The sequence below is a fragment of the Tasmannia lanceolata genome, unplaced genomic scaffold, assembly GCF_043159265.1.
Source record: "Tasmannia lanceolata isolate RefF3 unplaced genomic scaffold, GAP_Taslan_0.1 ptg000008l, whole genome shotgun sequence".
In the NCBI taxonomy this organism is placed as follows: domain Eukaryota; kingdom Viridiplantae; phylum Streptophyta; class Magnoliopsida; order Canellales; family Winteraceae; genus Tasmannia; species Tasmannia lanceolata.
This window is the reverse complement of record NW_027518685.1, coordinates 14098190-14121178: the sequence shown is the minus strand read 5'-3', so window position 1 is coordinate 14121178 and position 22989 is coordinate 14098190. Positions and strand designations below refer to the sequence as shown.

At 36.4% G+C, this 22989-nt stretch overlaps 2 protein-coding genes across 5 annotated transcripts; one reads left to right on the top strand and one right to left on the bottom strand.

Annotated features, from left to right (window-relative positions):
- The first annotated feature begins 1915 nt into the window (after positions 1–1915).
- LOC143884466 (uncharacterized) lies at positions 1916–9274 on the top strand. Of its 3 annotated transcripts, none has more exons than XM_077388062.1 (7): positions 1916–2083; positions 2611–2763; positions 3199–3281; positions 8066–8152; positions 8270–8415; positions 8498–8629; positions 8917–9274. In XM_077388062.1, exons 2-7 carry the CDS (start codon positions 2613–2615, stop codon positions 9098–9100), a joined length of 783 nt encoding a protein of 260 aa, XP_077244177.1. In that variant the 5' UTR covers positions 1916–2083; positions 2611–2612; the 3' UTR covers positions 9101–9274. The 3 variants fall into 3 exon arrangements, with proteins under 3 accessions (XP_077244177.1, XP_077244176.1, XP_077244175.1); XM_077388061.1 differs by having other exon boundaries at positions 1917–2150; positions 8267–8415; XM_077388060.1 differs by having other exon boundaries at positions 1920–2083; positions 8267–8415.
- A 390-nt stretch (positions 9275–9664) lies between these two features.
- LOC143884464 (UDP-N-acetylglucosamine-N-acetylmuramyl-pyrophosphoryl-undecaprenol N-acetylglucosamine protein) lies at positions 9665–19907 on the bottom strand. Of its 2 annotated transcripts, XM_077388059.1 has the most exons (9): positions 18981–19907; positions 17888–18239; positions 16699–16732; positions 16234–16461; positions 14082–14171; positions 11513–11578; positions 11340–11431; positions 11211–11258; positions 9665–10189 (listed from the first exon to the last, which is right to left on the bottom strand). In XM_077388059.1, exons 2-9 carry the CDS (start codon positions 18208–18210, stop codon positions 10072–10074), a joined length of 999 nt encoding a protein of 332 aa, XP_077244174.1. In that variant the 5' UTR covers positions 18211–18239; positions 18981–19907; the 3' UTR covers positions 9665–10071. The 2 variants fall into 2 exon arrangements, with proteins under 2 accessions (XP_077244174.1, XP_077244173.1); XM_077388058.1 differs by having other exon boundaries at positions 17888–19907.
- Positions 19908–22989: the final 3082 nt, after the last annotated feature.

Below are 22989 nucleotides of genomic sequence, written 5' to 3'. Positions count from 1 at the left end.
TGCTGCTATCGTTGCGTCGAATCTACATTATTAAGGTTTGACAAAGAAAGATGAACTGTTGAGATACGTAGTCCTTAGCATTATTTTCAATCCATACGACCCTTTGCTGCACTCGTTCCACTGTGTTTGAATTATTGGCCAATTAAGCATACTACAAGCATTATTTTCAATCTATATGACCCTCTCTACTCTCTTTGAATTATTGGCACATCGAAAGAAAGATTAGAGAAGCCACAGCAGCCATCTTTGATGATCCACCATAGGATGGTCGAAACCTTTGTAATTTGGATCTAATGAACGGTTTGGATCATCCTATGGTGCGGGCCATACCATACTCAAAATACAGTAGTGATAACATCTCCCTTCGCATAAGGTCATTTGAATCCTTATAAAGAGGGGCTGGATGGTAAATGTGCAAGCGAGAAGCTTGTGAAGAGACGAAAGTCTCATGTTTTGGAATTCTCACCACCATCCCATAACCACCACCAATGGAGAGTAAAGATTTCCATTAGTTTCATCCAATATCTCACTTGATCATTTAACACCATTAATTCAATAATAATTCGCATTCTTCTCTCATTTGATCTGAGTAAATAGACGAAGATTCAAGCTTTTATAAGGGTTACTCATGCCAAAATGTTATATTAGTTAATATTTCATGCTCTAGCACACAATATACATTATTCTATTACTAGTTTTTCCATGCAAAGCACATGTACTTCTATAGAATATTAAGCATTCATGATCTATGTGAAACCGGTTATAAAGACTTTAGGCATGGAGAATACTTAATTTTTATGAAATAAGGTATATGTTTCAAGTAATCCACTATTTATTTACGGATTTTCTCATTGATATTTAATGAAATAAAGGAAAATGATGTGAGGACACCATAGGTGGGGACAACCTCTGCCCTTGCACTCTGTATGTAAGCCAGACTGAATTGCAATCTGGCAAGGGTGCAATCCTTTCTCTCTTCTCTGTTAACTGCAATTCTCACCAAATCTAAGAATTAGAAATTGAAGCCATCCATCATGGAATCAAATTAGCCGCGAAGCACCAAGTTAAGAGGTTGTGGATAGAATCTGATTCGCTCATCGTTGTTATGGCCATAAACCTGCTTTGGCCGTGCCCATGGCGGAAAATCCCAATGCTCGAATCAATTAGATCCATGTTCAACTCTTGTGAGAGCTGGAAGTTAACCCACATTTGGCGTGAAGGCAATAGAGCAGCTGACTTCTTATCCAAACCCAATTGTATCTGTAAAGGAGACTCAATTACTCTTGAATTGGTTCAAGAGGAACTTGCAAATATTGTTACTGATGATGTATCAGGAATGATTTATCCTCGATTGTAATTTTTCTTTTTTCTTTTTGTAATACAGCTGGTGGGGGTCTGCCTAACCCCAAATTACCGATAAAAGAAAAAAAAAAAAAAAAAAAACTGGCATCCTCCCGCACCTTCCCACTACCACCCATTATATCTTACATCGCCAAAGAGTATGACTACTTGTATACAATCTTATATGGACATCATTCTTCTCATGTAAAGTAATATGATAAGTTTAGATCTCACATTTCCCAAGAATAATATTGATTAACTTTGGAGATAGATTGTCTAATTGCTCCAGCCTTAGATCTAATAATTTTCAGAACGGAGTTCCGTTTTGAAAGTGTTTTCCTTCCCAAAATACCCCTATACTCACTACTTTTTGCAAGTACACGCTGCAATAACAAGAGTTGTCTAGGCCAACCATGACACACGCGTGTCTCTATATCGTTTCCAACCCAAAAAAAAGGACGATGATATTTTCACCCCCCCTGCGTTACGCATTCGCCACTTTAACGTGATTTGACGTCAAAAAGCGTTAAAGCTGCCCACTGTTCACATTACAAGAGGAGCGAATGCTTCCTTCTGGGGGGGGTGAAAATATCATCTCCCATAAAAAAAAACCTACACTCTTTAGATCTAGATGTTTTTGGACTGTTTCCTCACTGTTGGGTCTAGGGTTTTACATTGGCGGGCGTCTGTGTTGTTTGTGCTGTTCTGTTTCATTCTCGTTCTTCTTCTGCAAGCAAAAGAGGTGGTGAATGTTGATCCATCTCAGCCGTTGAATGATTTTAATTAGAGATCCTATAAGAAGAAAACATGTAATTTCCTATTAGATGCATGATGCTAGTTGATCTTATTAATTGATGTTTTTTTTCTTCTGTTAATGCATCTTTATTTTATTTTTTTGAATGATTAGGTTTTTTTTAATGCATCTTAAATTTTTTTTTTTTGAATGATTAGTCATGCATCATTATACCAGTGTTTCCTTAATCTTGTATTTTATATTTGTTGGTGGGTTAATTGAATGCCTTGCTCATACAAAAATGGTCAATTATCTTCCACTATGTGGCTAGTATATATTTGTGTTCTAGTAATCCTATCTTTATACTAGTGTTAGTGTTTCCTTAATCTTGTATTCTATATTTGTTGGTGAGTTAACTGAATGCCTTGCATATTGGATCCTACAAAAATGGTTAATTGTCTTCCACTATGTGGCTAGTATATATTTGTGTTCTTGTAATCCTTTCGTTCTGAAGTCGTAAAATGTTCAAATTGTAGTCATGGAGCAATGGGCACTTCAATTGGAGAAATGGGGCCTTCAATTGGAGCAATGGGTAGCTCATTTGCAGCGGTGGATTCGTCAACAGCCCGTAGAGCAACTCTATGCTGCTTTTGTTGTTTTATTACTCACATTTGTTTTTTTCTTGTTGGGTAAGTTACTTCTTATGTTGATTTCCATGTTCTTGTGTTTTTTAACACGCCAAGAATTATCTGTTTTGTGGTTACTTAGTTATTTAAAAGTAGATGAGGCAGTAGTTAAGGCTTTGAAAATACTTTAGAGATTGTGGGTTGCGGTGTTGGGGCTCTGTTTGCAAAGTTGTACAAGAGTTTAAGAAGAAAAATTAATGTAAGGGGCAGGTGCAGGCATCATGGTAGGATTTGGGTGGATATTTGGTGTGGGGTGACTTTTTTAATTGTACTTTCAGATCCTGTGTAGGACAGCTGGAAGTATCAAGAAGAATGTTTTGGAACCTAGCTTTTAGGAGAACCAAACATTTTTAGTTTATTGTTTTAAGCACTTAAGATATGTAATGTTTTCTTTAATGGTTATACACTAACATTTCATTTGCTGGTTTACTATTGCAGTGCGTGTTTTCAAGCGCAAAAGGTCTAATACGATAGTGCTTGCTGGCTTAAGTGGTAGTGGAAAAACTGTTCTTTTCTACCAGGTAGGCTTCTACACTGATGATTTTGTTCTTCTAAAGTGCTCATGATCTTCTTGAAGTATATTTGAGGGTTATTTGCGGAGGCTTTCAGATCTTTAAGTGACTGCCGTTTGGAAAATCTCACTCCCACATCTATTTTTTTGACCAATCGGATGGAAGTCATTGAACATATTTGAATTTTCAACAGTACATGAATTTGGGGTTCTACGTAATTTTTCATGGTTTGAATATAAAGAAGAAAAAAAGAGATATTAATGACAACTGGGATTCCATTTTGATCTCGTTCTAATGATGTAAAACTTATAGAGGATAGCCAAATAAACTTTTAACTTATATAAAAAACCACCAAAGTATGGTCAAATTAGGGTTTATGTGAACTCTCTAAAAATATATCAGATCCAATCATTCCCTGTTCCTCGAAATTCACAATTAGGGTTACCTTATCAAATCAAGTTGAAATCAATCCAATCCGACTTTGGATCTTGAGATCAACCTAATCTATAAATCTGATGGTTGAGATTGACTCAACCCATCCCGTCAGATCCTAGGTCAGATCCCTGGGTAACTGAGGTTCAATCTTTAGTTTGCACTTTTGTTAGAGGATTCTGGCATCCTTGTGTTTTTTGGCATGGTTCACATGGGATCCTTCACTGTTGGTGTTGCCATCATCCTTTTGTACGAACTTCTCCCCAAGGGACTAATTTGCTTATCTTTTTCTTTCTTCATATTCATTAATAACAAGTTTGTTTAAGCATGAACTATGACTCCTTAGTGTACCCTTCCAATTCACAATTACTTTGAATTTCATCCTCCCAACTTCCTTTTGTACGAACCTCTTGTCAAGGGACTATGAAGCTTATTTTCTTTTTCTTAACAATGTTTTCATAGAACCATTAAAAAAACAATATTTTCATAGAAAGAAAGGAAGAATAGAACAACGATGAAAAGCACAACAAGAAAGCAACGTGACAACTTAAAATGTGCATCAAAGCTGAGGTCAATCACATTTATAGATGGCATCATGGTGGTAGGAGAGTGAAAAGCCCTGGTCTTGCTATTTAAGAGGGGTATTTCATAGTGATAATTGTTGTGTTGCTAGCTATTGTTGGTTAGGCAAGAGAATTCTTCTTGAGCAAGATGGAAACCATGATAGGGCTTGCATTATTTCCCGAGTCTCTCTCTCTCTCTCTGATTCATTTTAATAGACGGAAATACAATTAATGACCAATAGCACACAAAAAATGCAGTTTATGTTCTTTGCTATGATTTGGCCGACACTTCGAATTTATTGCCGACTCACGTGTCCTTCCGTGTCCGACACGACACCCGTGTCGACACGTGTCGACACTCCTTTGGACACTTTTACTTGTATTGCTGAAAGTGTTAGACTTAATGTGGGTGTGTGGACATGTTTTTGTACCATGTCAAGTGTGACATTCTGTTTTTTTATTGAATATTGTGTTTACCTCATTTAGACAACGCGTATCCATGTCGAAACTGGACACACGAATCCATATTCACAAATCATGATTACACATACTTTCTATTTTAGTTGTGTCCCTGTTTCTAAAGTTTGGGGGTTTGCCGTGTCTGACACTCTGTGTCCGTGTCGACACGCGACACTCGTGTCAGTGTCCACAAATCATAGGCTCTTTGGTGGTTTTAATAGAGTATTATTGAAGATTATATCAGGAGTTGGACCTGGGCCACAAATGGGGTGTTCTCGATAAAAATTGTTTATTAGCATCTCTTGACGGTCTCGCCTCCCTTGCTAGTTAACAGAAGTTGGAGGACATTTAAACATTGTTTGGGTCTTCCCAAATCATTTTGTTGATCTCTTTGAAGGATGGAGCTTTGCCCTCTGTTCTAAAAGGGGAAGAACCTTATGGAACAATCCTAGCAGCCACCTTGGAAAGAGAGAGATAGATGCCTCTTTAAAGGCATCACCAAAGGCCCTTCTAATATTTTCCAAAGTCTTTGTGGATGGTGATTCAATGAGCGAGAAATTTACTTAGGTTTAGAGGGATTTCTGAATTCTCTCTGAAACCTGTTGGATTGAGATCTACCTTAGGAGAGAGAAATCCTCTTCTTCTACTCCCCATTGCCCCCAACGTCCGGACTTTAAAGCCTAACTTTGATGGATCCAGCCTTGGAAATCCGGGATTAGCTGAGGCAAGAAGTGTTACTAGATACAATCATGAATTTACCATTTGGGTGTTCTCTGGCCCAATTGGGGCTAATGATGCAAATGAGGCAGAAGTGCTTGCTACTGCTTGATCAATAGAAGAGATATTGATAACTTACCATGGAAGGCGACTCTCTTAATGTTATCAGATGATTTAACCAAAGCCGACCCTTTCCTTGGAGATTCGCCGACACAATTGAAGAGATCTTAGATTGTGTGGAGGGCCATTCTGTGAGGATCCAACATTTTTGGCTTTCGGAAAATAGCGAAGCTGATCATTTCGCTCTCACTGGAGTGAATAGGTCTCACTTAGAGCCTTTTGATTTTCTTCCTCCTTTTAGTTCTGTAATTTTTTTCCTTCTTCTTCTTCCCCCCTTTTTTTTGATATTTTGTGGTTTGTATACTGACCATCTCAGACCCTGGGGTTTTCCTTTTTTTTCCTATATCAATAATTTCTCACTACTGCTTAAAAAAACAGGGTATTGGGGCCTCATAAGGGGAACAAATTTTGTTGTAGAGCAGGTGAAGGCTTCACTTGGGGAAAAGCTAATACAATTATAGAAGGATTAGCTCAGGCGATTAATGTTATTTTTCTATTTTCCTATTTTTCATGTAAGTTCCTATGGCTTCCAGAAAACAAACAAACAAACCATGGATTAAAAGTTGAAAGATTTTACGTTGTGCATTCTATATTATCGAACGCAGGATAATGAGCATCATTAACTAAAGTTATAGTTAACCTCACAGCGTGGTTTAATGCTTCATTACAGTGTTGGATAAAAAAGGGACCGAAAACGTGTTCCTTTCTTTTATCAAAGCAATTCATTTCTGTTGCATCTTTTATTTTGTTGTAGTTTATCTTCTTAAAGAAAACCTTTTCTGACTTTCACGACAACTGTACAACTTATCCACTATCATTTCCTGCCTCAAAGAATTCCAGTAAGAACTGAAGCTGTAGTTATCGATGATAGTGCTTTTAGACAAAGGACTGCTTTTGTAGGATACCGTTACATGCTGTGTTTATGCTTCGATTGCTTTAGTTTCAATAGCTAATGCAGTTCTGCCCTTGCGAAAAGAACGTCAGTTAACAATTCCGGAAACTTTTTTCTTGTCCTATCTTCAATCAGTCACAATATTTCTGAGTCTAGTTTTCTGGCAGCAAGAGGATGTCATCCTTCTTAATCCTCTCTTCCATTTCTTTGTAGATCCTAAGAACTAGTAGAATTGGTATATTACCATGATTATTTGATAATCCAGTTCAATCTTCCTATGAGAGTGAAAATTGTTGGAAAGCCCAAGATCCGTAAGACCCACACTGACTGGACTTAGATCTAATTCTTTTGGTCTAAGCTTACCTGTCTTTGAATACTATCTCTGAAAAGATTGTTTAATTTTCCTTTTTCTGGTCTTCCCTCTGTTATAACTTTTCTTTTGAAGCTTTGTTGCTCATATTCAAAACCTTAAAGTAGAAATTCCCTTGCTTATTAGATCCTGAGTGACTACCTGGAATTCAATCATCAATTTGGAACCAGTGGTTTAACAAATTAGATCAGCAAGATCCAATATACAGATACCATTTCAAAAAAAAAAGAAGATCCAATATACAGATCAGTGAATTCCAGCAATTGATGATGTGATTCACATCAGTTCATGATGGGTTTTTGGAACTAATTTGAATATGGCAGCAATCAATAGTCTATGACTATGTCATGGGACTTTGTATGGTGCTCAAAATTTTCGCCATTCAAAAACAAAAAATAATGGTACGTTGCTCTTGATCTTTTTCAGTGACAATCTTTTTTCTGATTTTCCACAATAACACAAACATTCCATGTATCTGTTCAATAATAATGATCCCTAAACATCCAAAGGGTATGTACTTTTGCTTCTTATGCTGTAAAATCTGTTATCTTTCAAAGAAAAAAACATACCAAAGGATCAAAAGTTTCAAAACATCTCTGTATGTGACATCTTTTTTGTTTGTATTATGTCTTATTCCGGCCCAGCTGGCATCTGCGATGCTAATGAAGCGGAGGAGAGGGGACTACTTTTTGGCCTTAAGTGGTACGCTGCGCATAATTTAGGGCCGGTGATTGTGGAGGGGGATTCTTCAAACGTCATAGCTTGGGAGGGCAACCAAAGCGGCGGTCCATGGAGGTTATATCATATCCTTGACAAAATTCGGGATCTGATCCGCTGCCTACACCCTCAGTTAGTACACCGGAGAAGGTCTGCCAACTCCACGGCGGATTGTCTTGTGAAAGATGGGGGTTAACGTCAACGAATGTATTCTGTTCTGAGCTCCTGAGTACCCATTAGAAACTTCTAGTTGCCCTATTAGATGCCTAGAGTTACTTGTATTGGGGACATCTTGTCCCTTCTCTTTCAATGAAATAAATCTTGTAGCTTTCCAAAAAAAATAAAAAAATAAAAATCTGTTTGTATGTGTCGAGTGATATGCATATATGCCATTAAAAAAAGAAGTGATGCATATATGCACTATACATCAGTTATTTCATAGATCTGGATACCTCGACATACATCTGTATTTTTTTATACTGTTTTGTTCTCAACTAATGTGCTCTCTTTTCTCCTTTGCTAGCTTCAAGATGGCTCCTCCCATCAGGGTACTGTTACATCTATGGAACCGAATGAGAGCAGTTTTATACTACACTCTGAATCTGAAAAGGTAAAACTTACAGCAAAGTTGGGTGTGTGTGTGTGAGTGAAGACACTATTATATTGTGGGTCTTGCCGTTGTTCTACATATGCAAAGCTATAAGAAAACATTTTTAATACGCAGAAGGGCAAAGTAAAACCAGTCCATGTGGTTGATGTTCCTGGGCACTCTCGGCTTCGACCCAAGCTCGATGAGTTCTTGCCTCAAGCAGCTGGCCTTGTTTTTGTTGTAGATGCTGTAGACTTCTTACCAAACTGCCGAGCCATCTCTGAGTAACTTTCAAACCACAACTTGGTATTTTTCATTGAGATATAACTAGTTTCAGTTTGTGACCTGTGATTTTTAATGTGGAAGGTATCTTTATGATATTTTGACAAAGGCAACTGTTGTGAAGAGGAAAATCCCGGCACTGATAGTATGCAACAAGACTGATAAAGTGACTGCTCACACCAAGGGGTTCATAACGAAACAACTGGAAAAGGAAATGTATGACCTAACTTTTATCAGATTTCCTATCTATAAGCATGGATTGAACACTTTAACTTAAACATGCACTTTATCCTGTTTTTTTTTTTTTTTAATGGCATCCCTCTGTATATGCGTTCTCTTGTGATCATGGTAGAAATATGGTATGAGCAATGGCATTTTTAAAGGTCGATGAATGTTCTGTGTGAATTCAGGTTGCATTTGATGTCTGAGAAAACATGGTCACTGGATAGAATTTTGTACGCCTATAATATATCTTGCTTTTTTTTTCTCTCTGTTCATTACAGCGACAAGCTTCGGGCATCGAGGACTGCTGTTTCCACCGCTGATATCGCAAATGAATTTACACTTGGCATAGCTGGGGAGGCCTTTGCGTTCTCGCAGTGTTATAATGAGGTAATAATTGCAGAAGCTTCCGGATTGACGGGCGAGATATCTCAGGTTGAGGACTTCATTAGGGACAATGTATGACCATAGGAAGAAGCGATTTGGCTCATCAATTTTTGTATTTATGTTATCTAGAGTAGTTTTTTTTTCCTTGTCTATTGATGGAAGAAGGTTTTGGGGGTTATGTTATGGCTTCTCTAACACAATTCGTGTAGCAAACACCTCACTGTTATATCTATCTTTTTTTTATGGGAGTTATATCTATCTTTTGTTTCAGATTTGTGTCCTCTTCCTCCAATTTACCAAAATCTCATTTGGATTGTGGAAGAGGAGATTTATGGCTACGATAAAAACCCATATGAACTGTGGTATAATGGCAATGCTCCTGTAAATCCCCTTTTCTTTTACCAAAGAGTAGCCTTTGTGATTTTGAGAAAATTTTCAGATTAAGGCATTAGCCTATTATGACAGCAAAAATTGCAAGATTTTATTCAAGTTAAATCTCAAATGTGGCCAGTTACTTTGAAATTACTCTTCTTTCTAAACAGTAAAGCAACAGAAGAAAAATTGGGGTCCTCTGTAGAATTTGTCCGAGTAAGGATTCTCTACCTTGGCACACAACTTGGCATTGTGCTATTGGGCTTGGCCTGAAGGGAATTTTAATGCATTGAATGGAATTCAAATCTCTCAATGGATGTCACGGTATCATATCATATCCAACATGAAATTAGTATACACAATCTCTCCTCTGAGAACTCCAACAGGGTAATTTTGTAATGTAAATTGAAGAAAATTTCTATGTATCATTTTTTCTATGTGAATTATATTTGATGACTTGATGATCCAAACATGGATCCGCATTGCCTATCTGATCTGCACAATGTTATTCAACTCTTTCAGCTTGTCTCCTTCCTACGCCTTTCCCATTCAGTTCTATCAGAGAGCCTTTGCATGATGGGTATCTTGGCAATGGCAAACCACCCTCCTATCGCCTATTTGTGTTGGGGCTTTGAATGTTTCAGCTGTGTACCATACTGTTGGTCAATGACATCCATTTACTTTGAACACTGATAGGATTGTGGAAACCATTTTAAGAACAGGAAGTGTTTCAGTTTTATTAGCAGTGCAAAGATTGCATAGCATGGGAGATGCAACAATGCCACTGAAAAGTACCTGCAAATTTGGAAAGGCAACAGAGATTAATTAGCTTGTGAAAGATGAGTTGAAGATCTTTCTTCTGGTTAGGAAAACCACAGATAAGAACTAGCACAATCAATATTAGAGTTCAAACCCAAGAAATGTAGCACAGCAATGTTGGCAGCGATGAAGCTTTTTCCATGGAATATTAGTTTATCAACTGGTGGGAGAGGGGTAGGGAGAGTGGTGGACGGAGAGAATTGAGAGGGCATGAGTGATAAGAGATGGTGAGAAGTGGCTGGAAAACAGGGACAACAAAAACTCTATTCTAAACACTTGGTAAACTACGATTCCATGGAAAAAAAATTCATGGTTGCCAAACTTGTCATAAGCTTTTATTATTTACAACTAAAAATGTACAAGATCCGGACCCTGCAAAGGAAAATCTGAGATCCAACATGAAATCTCATTTTAAGAAAAATTATATGTTCATTCAGAAATAGAAGAGAACATCACAGTGTTGCTTGTTTAGGTTTTATGATATGGGTGGACGAGAAACAAAAATTAACAAAATAAAACTACATAATACGACGCAGCTCCTCCCAATATTGGATTGGTTTAGATCTCTGTGACTGTATATAGTTCATTTACAATATACAAATGCCATCAAATGATGTAAACTACCTACCATATAATAGGCAATCCTGGAACTTCATTAACCAGGCACCATATCTTATTCTAAAATTTACGTACTTTTTAGAATTTAATCAATCCTAAAATGGGTTTAAAAAATTTATAATTTACAGTTCGATTTCGATTCAGTTCAGTCTAGCCTCATTATAGTTTCATTATATATTATTAATGTGAAGTTTATTATAACTTATAAACTGACATTACAAAATTTTATTATCTATAACACAACTGACATCATATAAACTGAAATTACAATTTTAGTATGGACAAAATGCACACGAAACCCATTTCCAGAAGAATTTATTTGAAACCGTGAAACCCATATATACAATGAGAACAATATTTCGGTGGTATTAGAGCATACCATATCGGAGCATGAGCCGATGACAAGTCGAGAAATGGATATGGCCACCTATATCAAAATGAACTATTAATATGAACAGAAAGAAGTATCTTTCTCAACAAAAGGAAGAAACATCAATATATATATTACCAAATTGAGACACAAGCATGGACGATCCATTGGAAAATGACATATATAGCTGTCCATAATACAAAGTAGGAGATCCGAAACCATGGGAACCGCTGAAAGAAATCCAAATTATGTTAGAATTGCACAGTAAAAAGGTAGTGAAATTTATAATATGGATAATTCTAACCACATACCAAGCAATTCAATGCAGCATCGCCAAGAAGGAAGAGAGCATTGATCGAATGCATAACAACCAGTAACTGTCACACAAGGTAAATAAAAATTACTTCCCTCTAAATAAAGAGAAACATAAGTCACGCAAATGATAGAAAGAATAGTTTTCCATTATGGATCCGTTTCTGTTGATGTAAAATGGTTGTAAAATAAATTTGGAAAAATTACAAATAGACCCCCTGTGGTTTGGCCATTTTCCGCTTTAAACCTTGGAAGTTACCAAAGACACCCCCTCAACTTTCTGACATTTTAAAGTAGACCGCCTCCATTGACTGTCCGTTAGTCTAACCTGACGGAATGACTAAAACTAACCATGGTTAATATTTTGAGGACAAAAATACCCTCTATCACTGGTTTTAAGCCATTTGCAAAGGGATTAGGGTTACGCCATTTCCCGCCGCCGCCACCTCCACCACAGACAATGAAACCCCACCCCATGGCTACATCAAACTCACATTTCAAGAAGAAAAAAAGGGAAAAATACAGATACACCCCCTCTAGTTTCTGACACATTCAACTCTAACCCTGACTTTCAAAACATGACAAGTACACCCCTGAAGCTTCTTTAATGTGACGGAGTAGACGGCGAGGCGGAAATGACCAAAATGCCCTCGTCTTCCCCAACTGAAAATTAGGGTTTTCAGACTTGAAAACTGAAAATTAGGGTTTGATTCAAACCCTTGTTTATTTATCAACATAAACCCTCGATTTAGGAGTTTTATTTGTCTTCATTCACACCATTATCATGATTTGCACATAAACCCTAATAGGGCTTTTTTTTTTGTTTTTATCAATGTTTTTTTCTTGAAATGTGGGTTTGATGTAGTCATGGGGTAGGGTTTCATTGTCTGTGGTGGAGGCGACGGCGGTGGCCGGAGATGGAGACGGCGGCGGTGGCAGAAGGTGCGACGGCGGCCGTGGGAAATGGCGTAACCCTAATCCCTCTGCAAATGAGGGTATTTCTGTCCTCAAAATATTAACCATGGTCAGTTTCAGTCTTTCCGTCAGGTTAAACTGACGGACCGTTGATGGTGGCGGTGTACTTGTCACGTTTTGAAACCTCAAGGGGTGTACTTGTAACGTTTTGAAAGTCAGGGTTAGAGTTGAATGTGTCAGAAACTAGAGGGGGTGTAAATGTAATTTCCCAAAAAAAAACATTGATAAAAACAAAAAAAAATCCTAAAATATTAGGGTTTATGTGCAAATCATGATAATGATGTGAATGAAGACAAATAAAACTCCTAAATCAAGGGTTTAATTTGATAAATAAACAAGGGTTTGAATCAAACATTAATTTTCAGTTTTAAAGTATGAAAACCCTAATTTCAGTTGGGGAAGACGAGGGCATAACAGTCATTTCCCCCTTTCCGTCCACCCCGTCACGTAAAAAAACCCACGAAAAGTTGAGGGGGTGTCGTTGGTTCCAAACCACAGGGATTAAAGAGGAAAATGGCTAAACCACAGGGGGTGTATATGTAATTTCCCCAAAAAAATTTATATCCATTTTTATGTGAAAAAATGGGTGTAAAATTTATTATGTAAATTTTAAAGAGAAGTTGACAGGAACATATAAAACTATAATACTGAGTGATTACTTAAATCTTTTTATTTTAATAACTTAGTTATCGATAGAATAAATAACAAGGAGATTCAAATGAGGGCATGAAGTCCCAGATCATTGTATGTGTTGTTAATATATAGACTGCAAGAGATAGAAATAAAAGTTTTCATTGTGTAACAAATTTTAAAGAAAAGATGACAGGAACATATATAACTACACAACTACTGAGTCATTTCTCAATCTTTGTAATGTATTTTAATCACTTCAATAAAAAACTATCCCTAAGAGAAAAGTAAAGAAAAAGAATAAGAAGAGGGAATGGTTTGCTAATTTGTTGGCTTGTACAGGGAATCCACAATGTTAACAAAGGTAAAGCAAAATAAAATAAAGACGAAATAATGTATTTTCTGGTCATTTTATCCTTCAGATGTATAATTCCTCCTAATTTAATTTCTGATGAAATGTAAGCACTATATTTCCAGTTATTTAAATTCATTTGTTTGTCCCTGCAAATCAAGTAGACTAATCTAACTTGCATGTTGACACATGAATTGTAACTGATGTAGGAAACACACACAAGGTGTAAGGAATGTACCTACACTTGTGGAGTTATATGATAATATTGAAAGAAATGCTACTGTTTAAAATGTTATCTAATAGAAGATAATAGATATAGAGACACATAGACAAATAAACAGAAACACAGCAAAACTTTATTATAATACAATGTAACCGTAGAGAAAACAAAAAAACCCAAAATTAAGGTTTTGTCTGAAAGCATGCCATTTTTAAAAAAAATTGCCTGACACATAAAAGATTTCACTCTTTTACTAGAGATGAGCTGACAAATCAAATATGGAACTTGGTAGGATTCCATTATTAGCATTCATCATAACATACAAAACTCAAAACAAGGAAATAAACAAACTCAAAGAATAAATCACTTATTCGGATTATGTAATACTTACAAAATTCAATCTATAATCTTTCAAAGTAAGTAATGGGAAAATGATGAGCCAAAAGGCGACATCAGTAAGGATCACAGCACCTGCGCATGTCTGTTTACAACAAAACAAGATATGTCACTGATCCAAACACTTCCACAAGAAAATGCTGAAGACTCGTACAAAATTACTTAGAGCGTTTGTTATCCATTGATAGGTAAGATGGATTGAACCTGTAACCTCAAGTCCGAGAAAAAGAGTGCCGTCAAGTTAAGCTAAAGGTTCATTCATCTCTCTTAAATCATGTGAAAATGAGATTGATTTGAGAGTGTTTAGGGGGAAAAAAAGGCAACTCAAAGCCTGATAAACTTATTCAAATACGATGCTCTAAGGCAGAAAAAAATTCAAACTCTGTATCGATATGAAAAATTATCATATCCCTACTAAACATTCACATTGTATTTTTCAAGTTTAAAATTAAAAGCAAAAAGCAAAGTTTCACCAATTCCTTTCTACCATACTAAAAAATCATTCGGGGACAAGTATTACGCATTTACTTCTATAACATTCTGAGACCAGTGTTATGTATTTACTTCTATCCTAAGTAGGGCTGCAACTTGAGCCGGGTAAAACCCGACCCACATCGACCCGACCCGAAAATAGCCTGGGTCAGGTTGAGGTTTCTCGGGTTGAGTCGGGTTTAGGTTTCCAAAACCCGGATGAATCTCGGGTTGACCCGGGTTTGAAGGGGCCCGACCCGACCCAAGTTGCTTAAGTAAGCGTTTTTTTTCCCTTAAAACTTCAAGCCTTAAAAAATAGAAATAAAGTAATAAACGTTAAACGAAAGGTCGAGAGCCACGCACACGCCTCTTTCCCTCTTCTCTTCATTCCCCCCAATGAAGCACAGATACGGGTACGGGGTGCGGGTACGACACGATACGGGTAAGTGGATACGTGATTTCTTAAAAAAATAGGATACGGGTACGTTGGGGGTACGCTTAATATAATATATTTTTATATTTTATTATATATTTATAAAAATAAAAAATAAAAAATTTTGTTCAAGAATTCAAACAATTTAATTGGAAAACAATCAAATAACATTAACATCACCAAAATCTAATATTACTTCTAAGTTGTTAGGTTTTAAATTATGGGATATATACTATAGATATTTTAATATATTCAACCCCCCTTTTGGACAACCCATATATTGTAAATATGTAATTTTTGATTTAATTTGAACCGGGTGTGCACCCGATACGTACACAAACCCGGGTGCGTACCCGGTACGCACCCAAAGAGTACCCAAGAGCACCCGCACCCGATACGCACCTGACACGGGTACGTGGACCTCCGGAGAGTACCCATGCTTCTTAGATTCCCCCGTTTGGTCCTAGGGTTTCCAGAGGAGAGAAAATAGAAAAAGACCATTACAGAGAAAAAGACCATTACAAAAAGGTTCAGTGACAAGTTTTTTTCCTCTCGAGAAGACGTCCAATGAGTTTACTTTCCTTACATGGCCTACTAAAGACATCCAATATGTTTAATTTCATTGCATGGCCTGTAATTTCGTTCTTTTTTTGTTTTTTATGGTCATCTTCTTTGTGTCATTAAAGAATCAGATTCATTATTTATCTGTTATCTTTGGCCAATTGCTTATTATATTTATCTCATATGTGAGTATAATCATTTTCATTTGGTAATGCATCAATTTATTCTCATTGGACTAGTTATTAGTTAATGCACTAAAGAGTTTGCCATGCTTGAGTATTTTGCTTCTATGAGTTGAATTGCCTTGCCAAACAAGAATTTTCCTTAAAAAATTGCGTCAATGTGAAAAAACCCGACCCGACCCGAGATTTATCATGGGTAGGGCCGGGTTCGGGAATCGTGGGTTTTCCGGAAAAAAAGCCGACCCAAGATATTTCTTGCGTAGGGCTGGGTTCTTCAAAACCCGACCCGCCCGACCCGAGTTGCTGCCCTAATCCTAACTAAGCCTGTTACTTTTGTGTCCTTTTTATGTTCTTATACCCTTTGCATGTTTACATTGATATATGGTTTAAAACTATGTATTTGTGATCAGAATTAATTAGACATCTTCCTCTAGCTTGTTCAAAAGTTTAACATTGGAATCTTAAGCAGTGTTTTAGATATAAATTCTTGAGGGAATCACCTGGTATGCAAATTGAAAGACATAGTCCCAAATCCCAGCAGTTTGACGAATGCGATGTTCTTCCTGGTGAGCCGAGGTTTTTGCCGTGCTGCTCACATTTGCATTTCCCTCATGTGTTGGTGCCATATAAGTGCCTTGCTCTGTATCTAACGTCATATGCCCGACATTGTCACCCCGAACTTTATTGTGGATTTGGTTGCATCCATACAAGGAGAGCAAGGAACCAAGCTATAAATAGAGTTCAGATTATAAGCAATAAATTGATGTCAAATCGAAGAAGTTTTCAAGTTCGAAGTGAAAGCCAAGAATCAATCCATACAAAAGAGGAAATATATTCATGAAAGCTAACCATGCCCACATTTATAGATGGATTGAATTAATGTTCTTATTAGAAAATCCAGATACCCACAGAAATTTTTTAATCACCATTTTCAAGAAAATATACAAAACTGACAAATGACATACCCCGAAGTAAATAGTAACCAATGTAAATGTCCACCTGGTTGACATCCAAAAAGATCAAAAAACAAGTTAGAAGAAATGACTTCAATACCTACAGAGATGTAGATTTTGTACAAAGAATGTATTAAAGTGAATACCATTATTTTTATTTTATCTTATTTTTATTCAAATACCCAAGCTGAGACTAATGTTGAAACTTGAAAGGCCCGAACTAGAAAAAATAAACTGAAGGAATGACAACAAGAATGCAAAATTCCATCTCTTGAAGAAAATGGTATGTGGTGAAGTTGAGGTTATTTCTAACAAATCATGGTCTTGAGAAATCGAAAATCAAAGTCCTGATATATTAATTACGTAGCAGATGTAAATCAGAAATGCTAGATTTATGGGGCATTCACTCTCCATTATCTGCTCTTTTCGCTAATTAATATCTGAAAACAAAAAAAATGAAGGCGTGATGAAGATTATGAGTTCACTGTAATGTTAAAAGGTGGCTCCTATCAGGTCCAATTGCACACAGCCATTAATGCCAAATAAACATCAAGCAAAGACAACCTTTAACACCATAAAGATGAAAATAGAAGGTCCTATGGAAAAGTACTAGATTCACTCATAAATTCCTTCAATTTATTGTTACAATTAATCTCTTTTTCCGTAGTGTGACTCGTGTCAAATATAGAAACAAACTAATCTGCCAATGGAAACTTATTTTTATAAGCTCTCTTTCGCTACTAATCATATACTTCATCTAATCAATTCCTAACCATCGAAGCAACGAAGCTGAAATTCTCCACAGTACTCAGAATACTGAAAACTGCTAAGGCCCTATTCGTTCTGGATTTTGAAAACCAATTTTGAGTCCAAAACTGATTATTGGACTCAAATTTGAATGGACTCAAAATTGTTCAAATTTGAGTCCAATAATCAGTTTTGGACTCAAAATCAGTTCTCAAAATCCAAAATGAACAGGGCTTAGGTATCCAACAAAAGCTAGATTATATTAAAAGCAAAACATGAGTTGAACAACAAACCAGTGAAGGGTTCTAGCAGATATACATTTCATGCACAATAAACTTCAAATATCGATTTCCCTCTCTCATAAAACAAAGTATATATAGAAGATTTCCTAATTATATCCACCTTAAGTAAGAGTCCAAGCATAATACTAATGCAAGATATAAAGTTGGCTTACTGAGTATAGAAGTAAAATATGCCGCCTCCATCAACAACAACATTGGCAATGAGCAATGCCAAGAGTATGAGAAATGCAACTATGCGGAAAACCAGCAGCCAAACAGGATGGATCTCTTTCAGACAAGGCCTCCAAGATTCATCCTCATACAAAGAACCTTCTGTTTCATGTTGGGTCTCTCCCCGTTGCTGTTTTGCAGCATTCGAACCTTCGTATTTCCATATCAGGACAGACGCCGCAACCATTGGCACCAATATCCAAATCCCACACACTAAAACTCTCCAATTCAACCAATAATGGGACGTGGTCGTATCCGCAGTCATGACTGGCTGCCAATAATTCTTTGAAGCTCCTGCTACCCATTTCATGGTGAGTTATTTTTTGTCCACTCTAATTTTGGATAAAATCGCGGGTTTATTTTGAAATTTTTAGATTTCAAAGCAATGAAAGAAAAGTAACTTACATTAGAGAAATTCAAGAAGCCAATAAAATACAAAAAATAAGTAATATAAAAATAAAATAAGAAATCCAAGAAGCCAACAAAAAATAAATAAAAATTTTGAATTACTTTTCAATCTATTCAGGAAAAAGATCAAAATCAATTACAAATCAATGGATATCAAAAGGACAATTCCCAAAGAAAGAGTATATGAAAACCAAATGTCCATACCAACAATCAATCAATCCTGAAAGAAACCCACATCACAAAGAGCCCAACAACTCCAAAATCACCATTAGCAAGGAAAAAAAGGTAAGAAAGAAAACCAGAAAACAAATAATGGAAACTAATTCAGAGAGAATTCTCCAACATTCCTACATTCAATTAGACATTTAGACCCCATTAATGGTGGTAATAATCATAAAAACCAAAACCCAGATGGGATTACTCAAAACAGCAAGGCAATAAAGAAAACAGGAGCTAAATATATGATATGGAGATTCAAACACTCAACATGAGGCAATTTATCCTCATCAATGCGTGAAATCAAACAGAGATTCCTAACTTTAGTTGGGCTTTTCCCATGTCAGAGAAACTATTAATCTACAAATAAACAAAGAGGCTAATATTAGTAAAGGAAAGGCGGATACTTACTTGGAAGGTAAAGCAGAAAGCTGGCGTTGTAAATGAGATGCTTTGCTTCTTTGCTTTGAAGAGAGATTAAAGATAAAAAAAGAGAAGAGAGAAGAAAATGGTAATGCTTTGAGAATAAGCTGTTCTTTATCTTCACTATATAGATATCTAAGAAAAAAACATGGGAAAATTTGACTCTCTCTCTCTCTCTCTCTCCCTCTCTCTATTTACAAATAAGAAAATGAGAAAGAATGGAGGTTTTTGCTCTTTTGGACACGTCTTTTTCTACACGCGGTCTTTCCGCCTCCTACTAGATTGCTTGGAATGATATCTCTCTGCCTACTGCCTAGATTCTGGAGTCATTAGGACTGACATAGAGGACCAAAAGCAACGTAAAAGAAACTGGAGGATTATAATTACCGAAATGCCGTTGTACCAATTTTCCTACTTACCGACAAGTCGACAACAACTAAGGGAAATGATATCACCAGTTCACCACAAGGTTCACAACCATGTTTCAATAGTTGCACGGTTTCAGCTTGTCTTTTTATTTTTAACCGGCTTGTGAGAGCTTTTTGGGTAATGTAATAACCTTTTGTGAGGACTTGCTACGCGGACAGCTGTTGCATGAGAGTGCAGCCACCTCAGATGACTTAAATGAATAAGACAAAATCTGAGCTTATGTGGCTGCAGTCTATGCCTTATGTGATAGTCCCTAGCAAATCCGAACCTATTGACAGCTCTTTAAATACTAAAAGACAAGATGCTTTAGTGGAAACATTAAAACATGGTAGTGCTGCTATCATTTCCCGAACAATTTTTTTCCCCTTATCATAGCTTTCCCCACTGCCCTCTCGAGCCTCTCCTTTTACAGTTGGGTCTATGAACATTTCATGGATTTTTTTTTCCATGGTTGCCAGATATGTCTTAAGATGTGAAAAAAATTATAGAAAGAAAATTCTACGAAAAATTTTCAAGCTTTAATAGGTTTGCAATTTTTCTTGAAGACAGGAAAAAAAAATTCTTTCTTTTTTCTTCTTAAAAATCCATGAAAAAATGAGCTTATCATGTAAACCTTTGATTTAGAGTAATATGCGAAAACTCAACTCTGGCCATGTTGACTAGATCATGGTCTCAAATCTCCGATTGACAATACGCACATTTAATGGTGTTAAAAGTATAAAAGAATAAACAATGCCTGCTCCAACAGCTTAAGCTTTTGGAGTAACTGTAGTTTTCACATGGTATCAGAGCGAAGGTCTTCAGTTCAAACCTCCTTATGTCAAAATCCACATGCAATGGTAATCCAAAAGTGGGGCTACATGTGCCACATGTCGGCAAACCCAAAGAAAGAGGGGCCACATGTGAGGGGGAGTGTTAAAAGTATAAAAGAATAAACAACGCCTTCTCCAACAGCTTAAGGTTTTGGAGTAACTAGTTGTTTCACAAATGGGGACGCTCCTTCTATGATGTTCATGATCCTTGAAGGAATGCTAATGATCTACATGCTCTCTTTTTAGATTAGGGACCCCTCAATTAATTCGGTTTAAACTCTACTTGTTTCTCACTCTTCCCATCAATGATGGCTAGAGATTAATAAAGAATTTAGGACTAGGCACACCTAATTACACTACACTTGCTAATGTCTGGCTTACATATTACTAGCTATGCATGGGGATACTTGATATGTATGGAAACAAAACTACACTCAGGCCCCTCCATATTCACTCCAACATACTAAATATTAGAAAATTCACTTTTAAGAAAAAAAATTCCATACGAGGAGAGCCTTAGCTTAAACATTAATAGCTAAAAAAATTTACACCTACAAAGCATTTAGGTCCTGTTCCTTTTAGATTATGACAACAGGTTGTGAGTCGAAAACCTATTGGAAATTCTGAGCCAAATAATAGGTTTTGGACTCACAATCGGCTGTCATAATCTAAAACGAACAGGGCCTTAATAGATATAGAAAAATTTATTTGTATAAGATATTTAATAACTGTAACAAAATTATATTTATGCGAAATCTGAGCCTATGTGGCTGCTCTCTCATGCAACAGCCTGTCCGCGAAATGCCTTCTGCAATGGTCCCTAGCAAATACATTATTTAATAGTTATTATAAACTTTATAAGGTTACCAGCGGCCACCCAAGTTTCCTATCATTTATATGGGGGATTCTTAGCACTTATTTCTATAAATAGAGCAGGTAGAAGTAAAAGTGGGGCCCACTTATTCAATTATCCAAAAGATAGGCCAAGCACCAAAATCCACTTCCACGAGACGATTCTAGCCCTCCAATTTGTTGTCTGTGTTTTCTCACCGTCCATTCAACGGCCACAAATTGGAGGGGGGTTAGAATTGTAGGGTGGGAGTAAATTTTGTTGCATGACCCATCTATAAAAAGGCATAAGAGATAAATGGTTTGGATCATTAAACACATAGGGCCCTACCTACCCATTTTTTCCTTGGAAAAATATATGCGTATTAGTATAGACACAAATAAAGAAAATTAACATCCGTAAGGTATTTAATAGATATAGATTATTTTCTTGTATAATATATGTAGGAATTTGCTAGGCAATTTTGCATAAACTCATCTTGGGGTTCACTTTTGCCAGAGAAAACAGCCACCTCAGCTTAATTAAATAAAGAAGACAAAATCTACTAAAAGGTGAGCATGTGTGGCTATTCTCTCCTGCAAAAGTGGGCCGCGGAAGCAAAATTGCCTAGCAAATCCCATATTTGTAATAGCTACAAGGAAATTTATTTAGAGTACTGTATTTAAGAGCAAGATGAAAATTTACATTTATAAGGTTTTAAATAACTTGGGAGCTACCCAAGTTTCCCTCTTACAGAAGCACTGTCTTTTATTTTTACTTCATAAAAATTTAGTCATAGATGCGTGTATTTTTAAAATGAGTAATGTTCACACTGAGCCCGTGCAATTTTCCTGTAATCTTTTTAAGCAAATGGTTTTGTAGTTAATATGAGTGTCTGCATATAATAGTTATCTGCAGATTGTGTTTGAGATTTATAACAGAATAGTTATCTGCATATTGTTTTTTGAGATTACTAACAGAGCTTAATGGCCATGAGAAACAACTCTATAAAAAAAAGAAGTGGAGTGCCATTATCTAAATTAACAAAGGAATGACGATATCATTTCCCGTGAAGGAAAGGTTTAAATTTGGTCGTTAGATGTTATGGGGATGATATCCAAACTCTCTTATTAGGATGATGGCACACTTTCTATTTTACAAGTTTTTTGGTTTGATTTTAATTGCTTTCTGATTGTGATAATCAGAAAATTATAAATTAAATAAAGGAGTGCATTATTAAAACATGTGAGTGTGGGTATCATTACATGTTATGATTATCTATTAGGCAATTACATGTTATGATTCCTGAGAAGCAATTATTCCAATAAAAATTGTAAAATAGAAAGAGTGTCATTACCATAATAAGAGAGTTTGGATATCATTCCTTTTTTTAATCTTTTGTAGAAGTGGAGAGTGGTTGAGATGCATGGCGACTATGTAAGGGTATAATGGGAAGGGAGAAGGACAAAATTTAGGGTTTAATCATTGTTAATGATCCATGCTATTCCACACTTTAGATAACAAAAGAATGCTAAAGTATACCCATTCCAAACAGCATCCAATGCATAAGATTAAGGACTACAAAAAACAATGATTTTATGTCTTGTAGCGAAACCCTAAACAAGTCTTGCATAGATTAAGCACCTAGAATCATCTGATCAAGATGTTCTCAACGGCATTTGGCCAGACTTATGGTTGCTGTTCAGATCCATTGATCTGATCACATACGTGAGACAGAAGTGGGGCCAATTAAGTGTGTTCTGTGAAAAGAATAAAAGTAACATTTTTTTAGCAATCTCGTCATGTGTTGATTTCTACTTCAATGGACATAAATAGTATTTCAAATATGGATGCAGGTCAAAATGGGACCAAAGCGACTAGCACGACGAAGCCGAGTAATCGGTTGGCTCGCTTGCGTACTCGATTG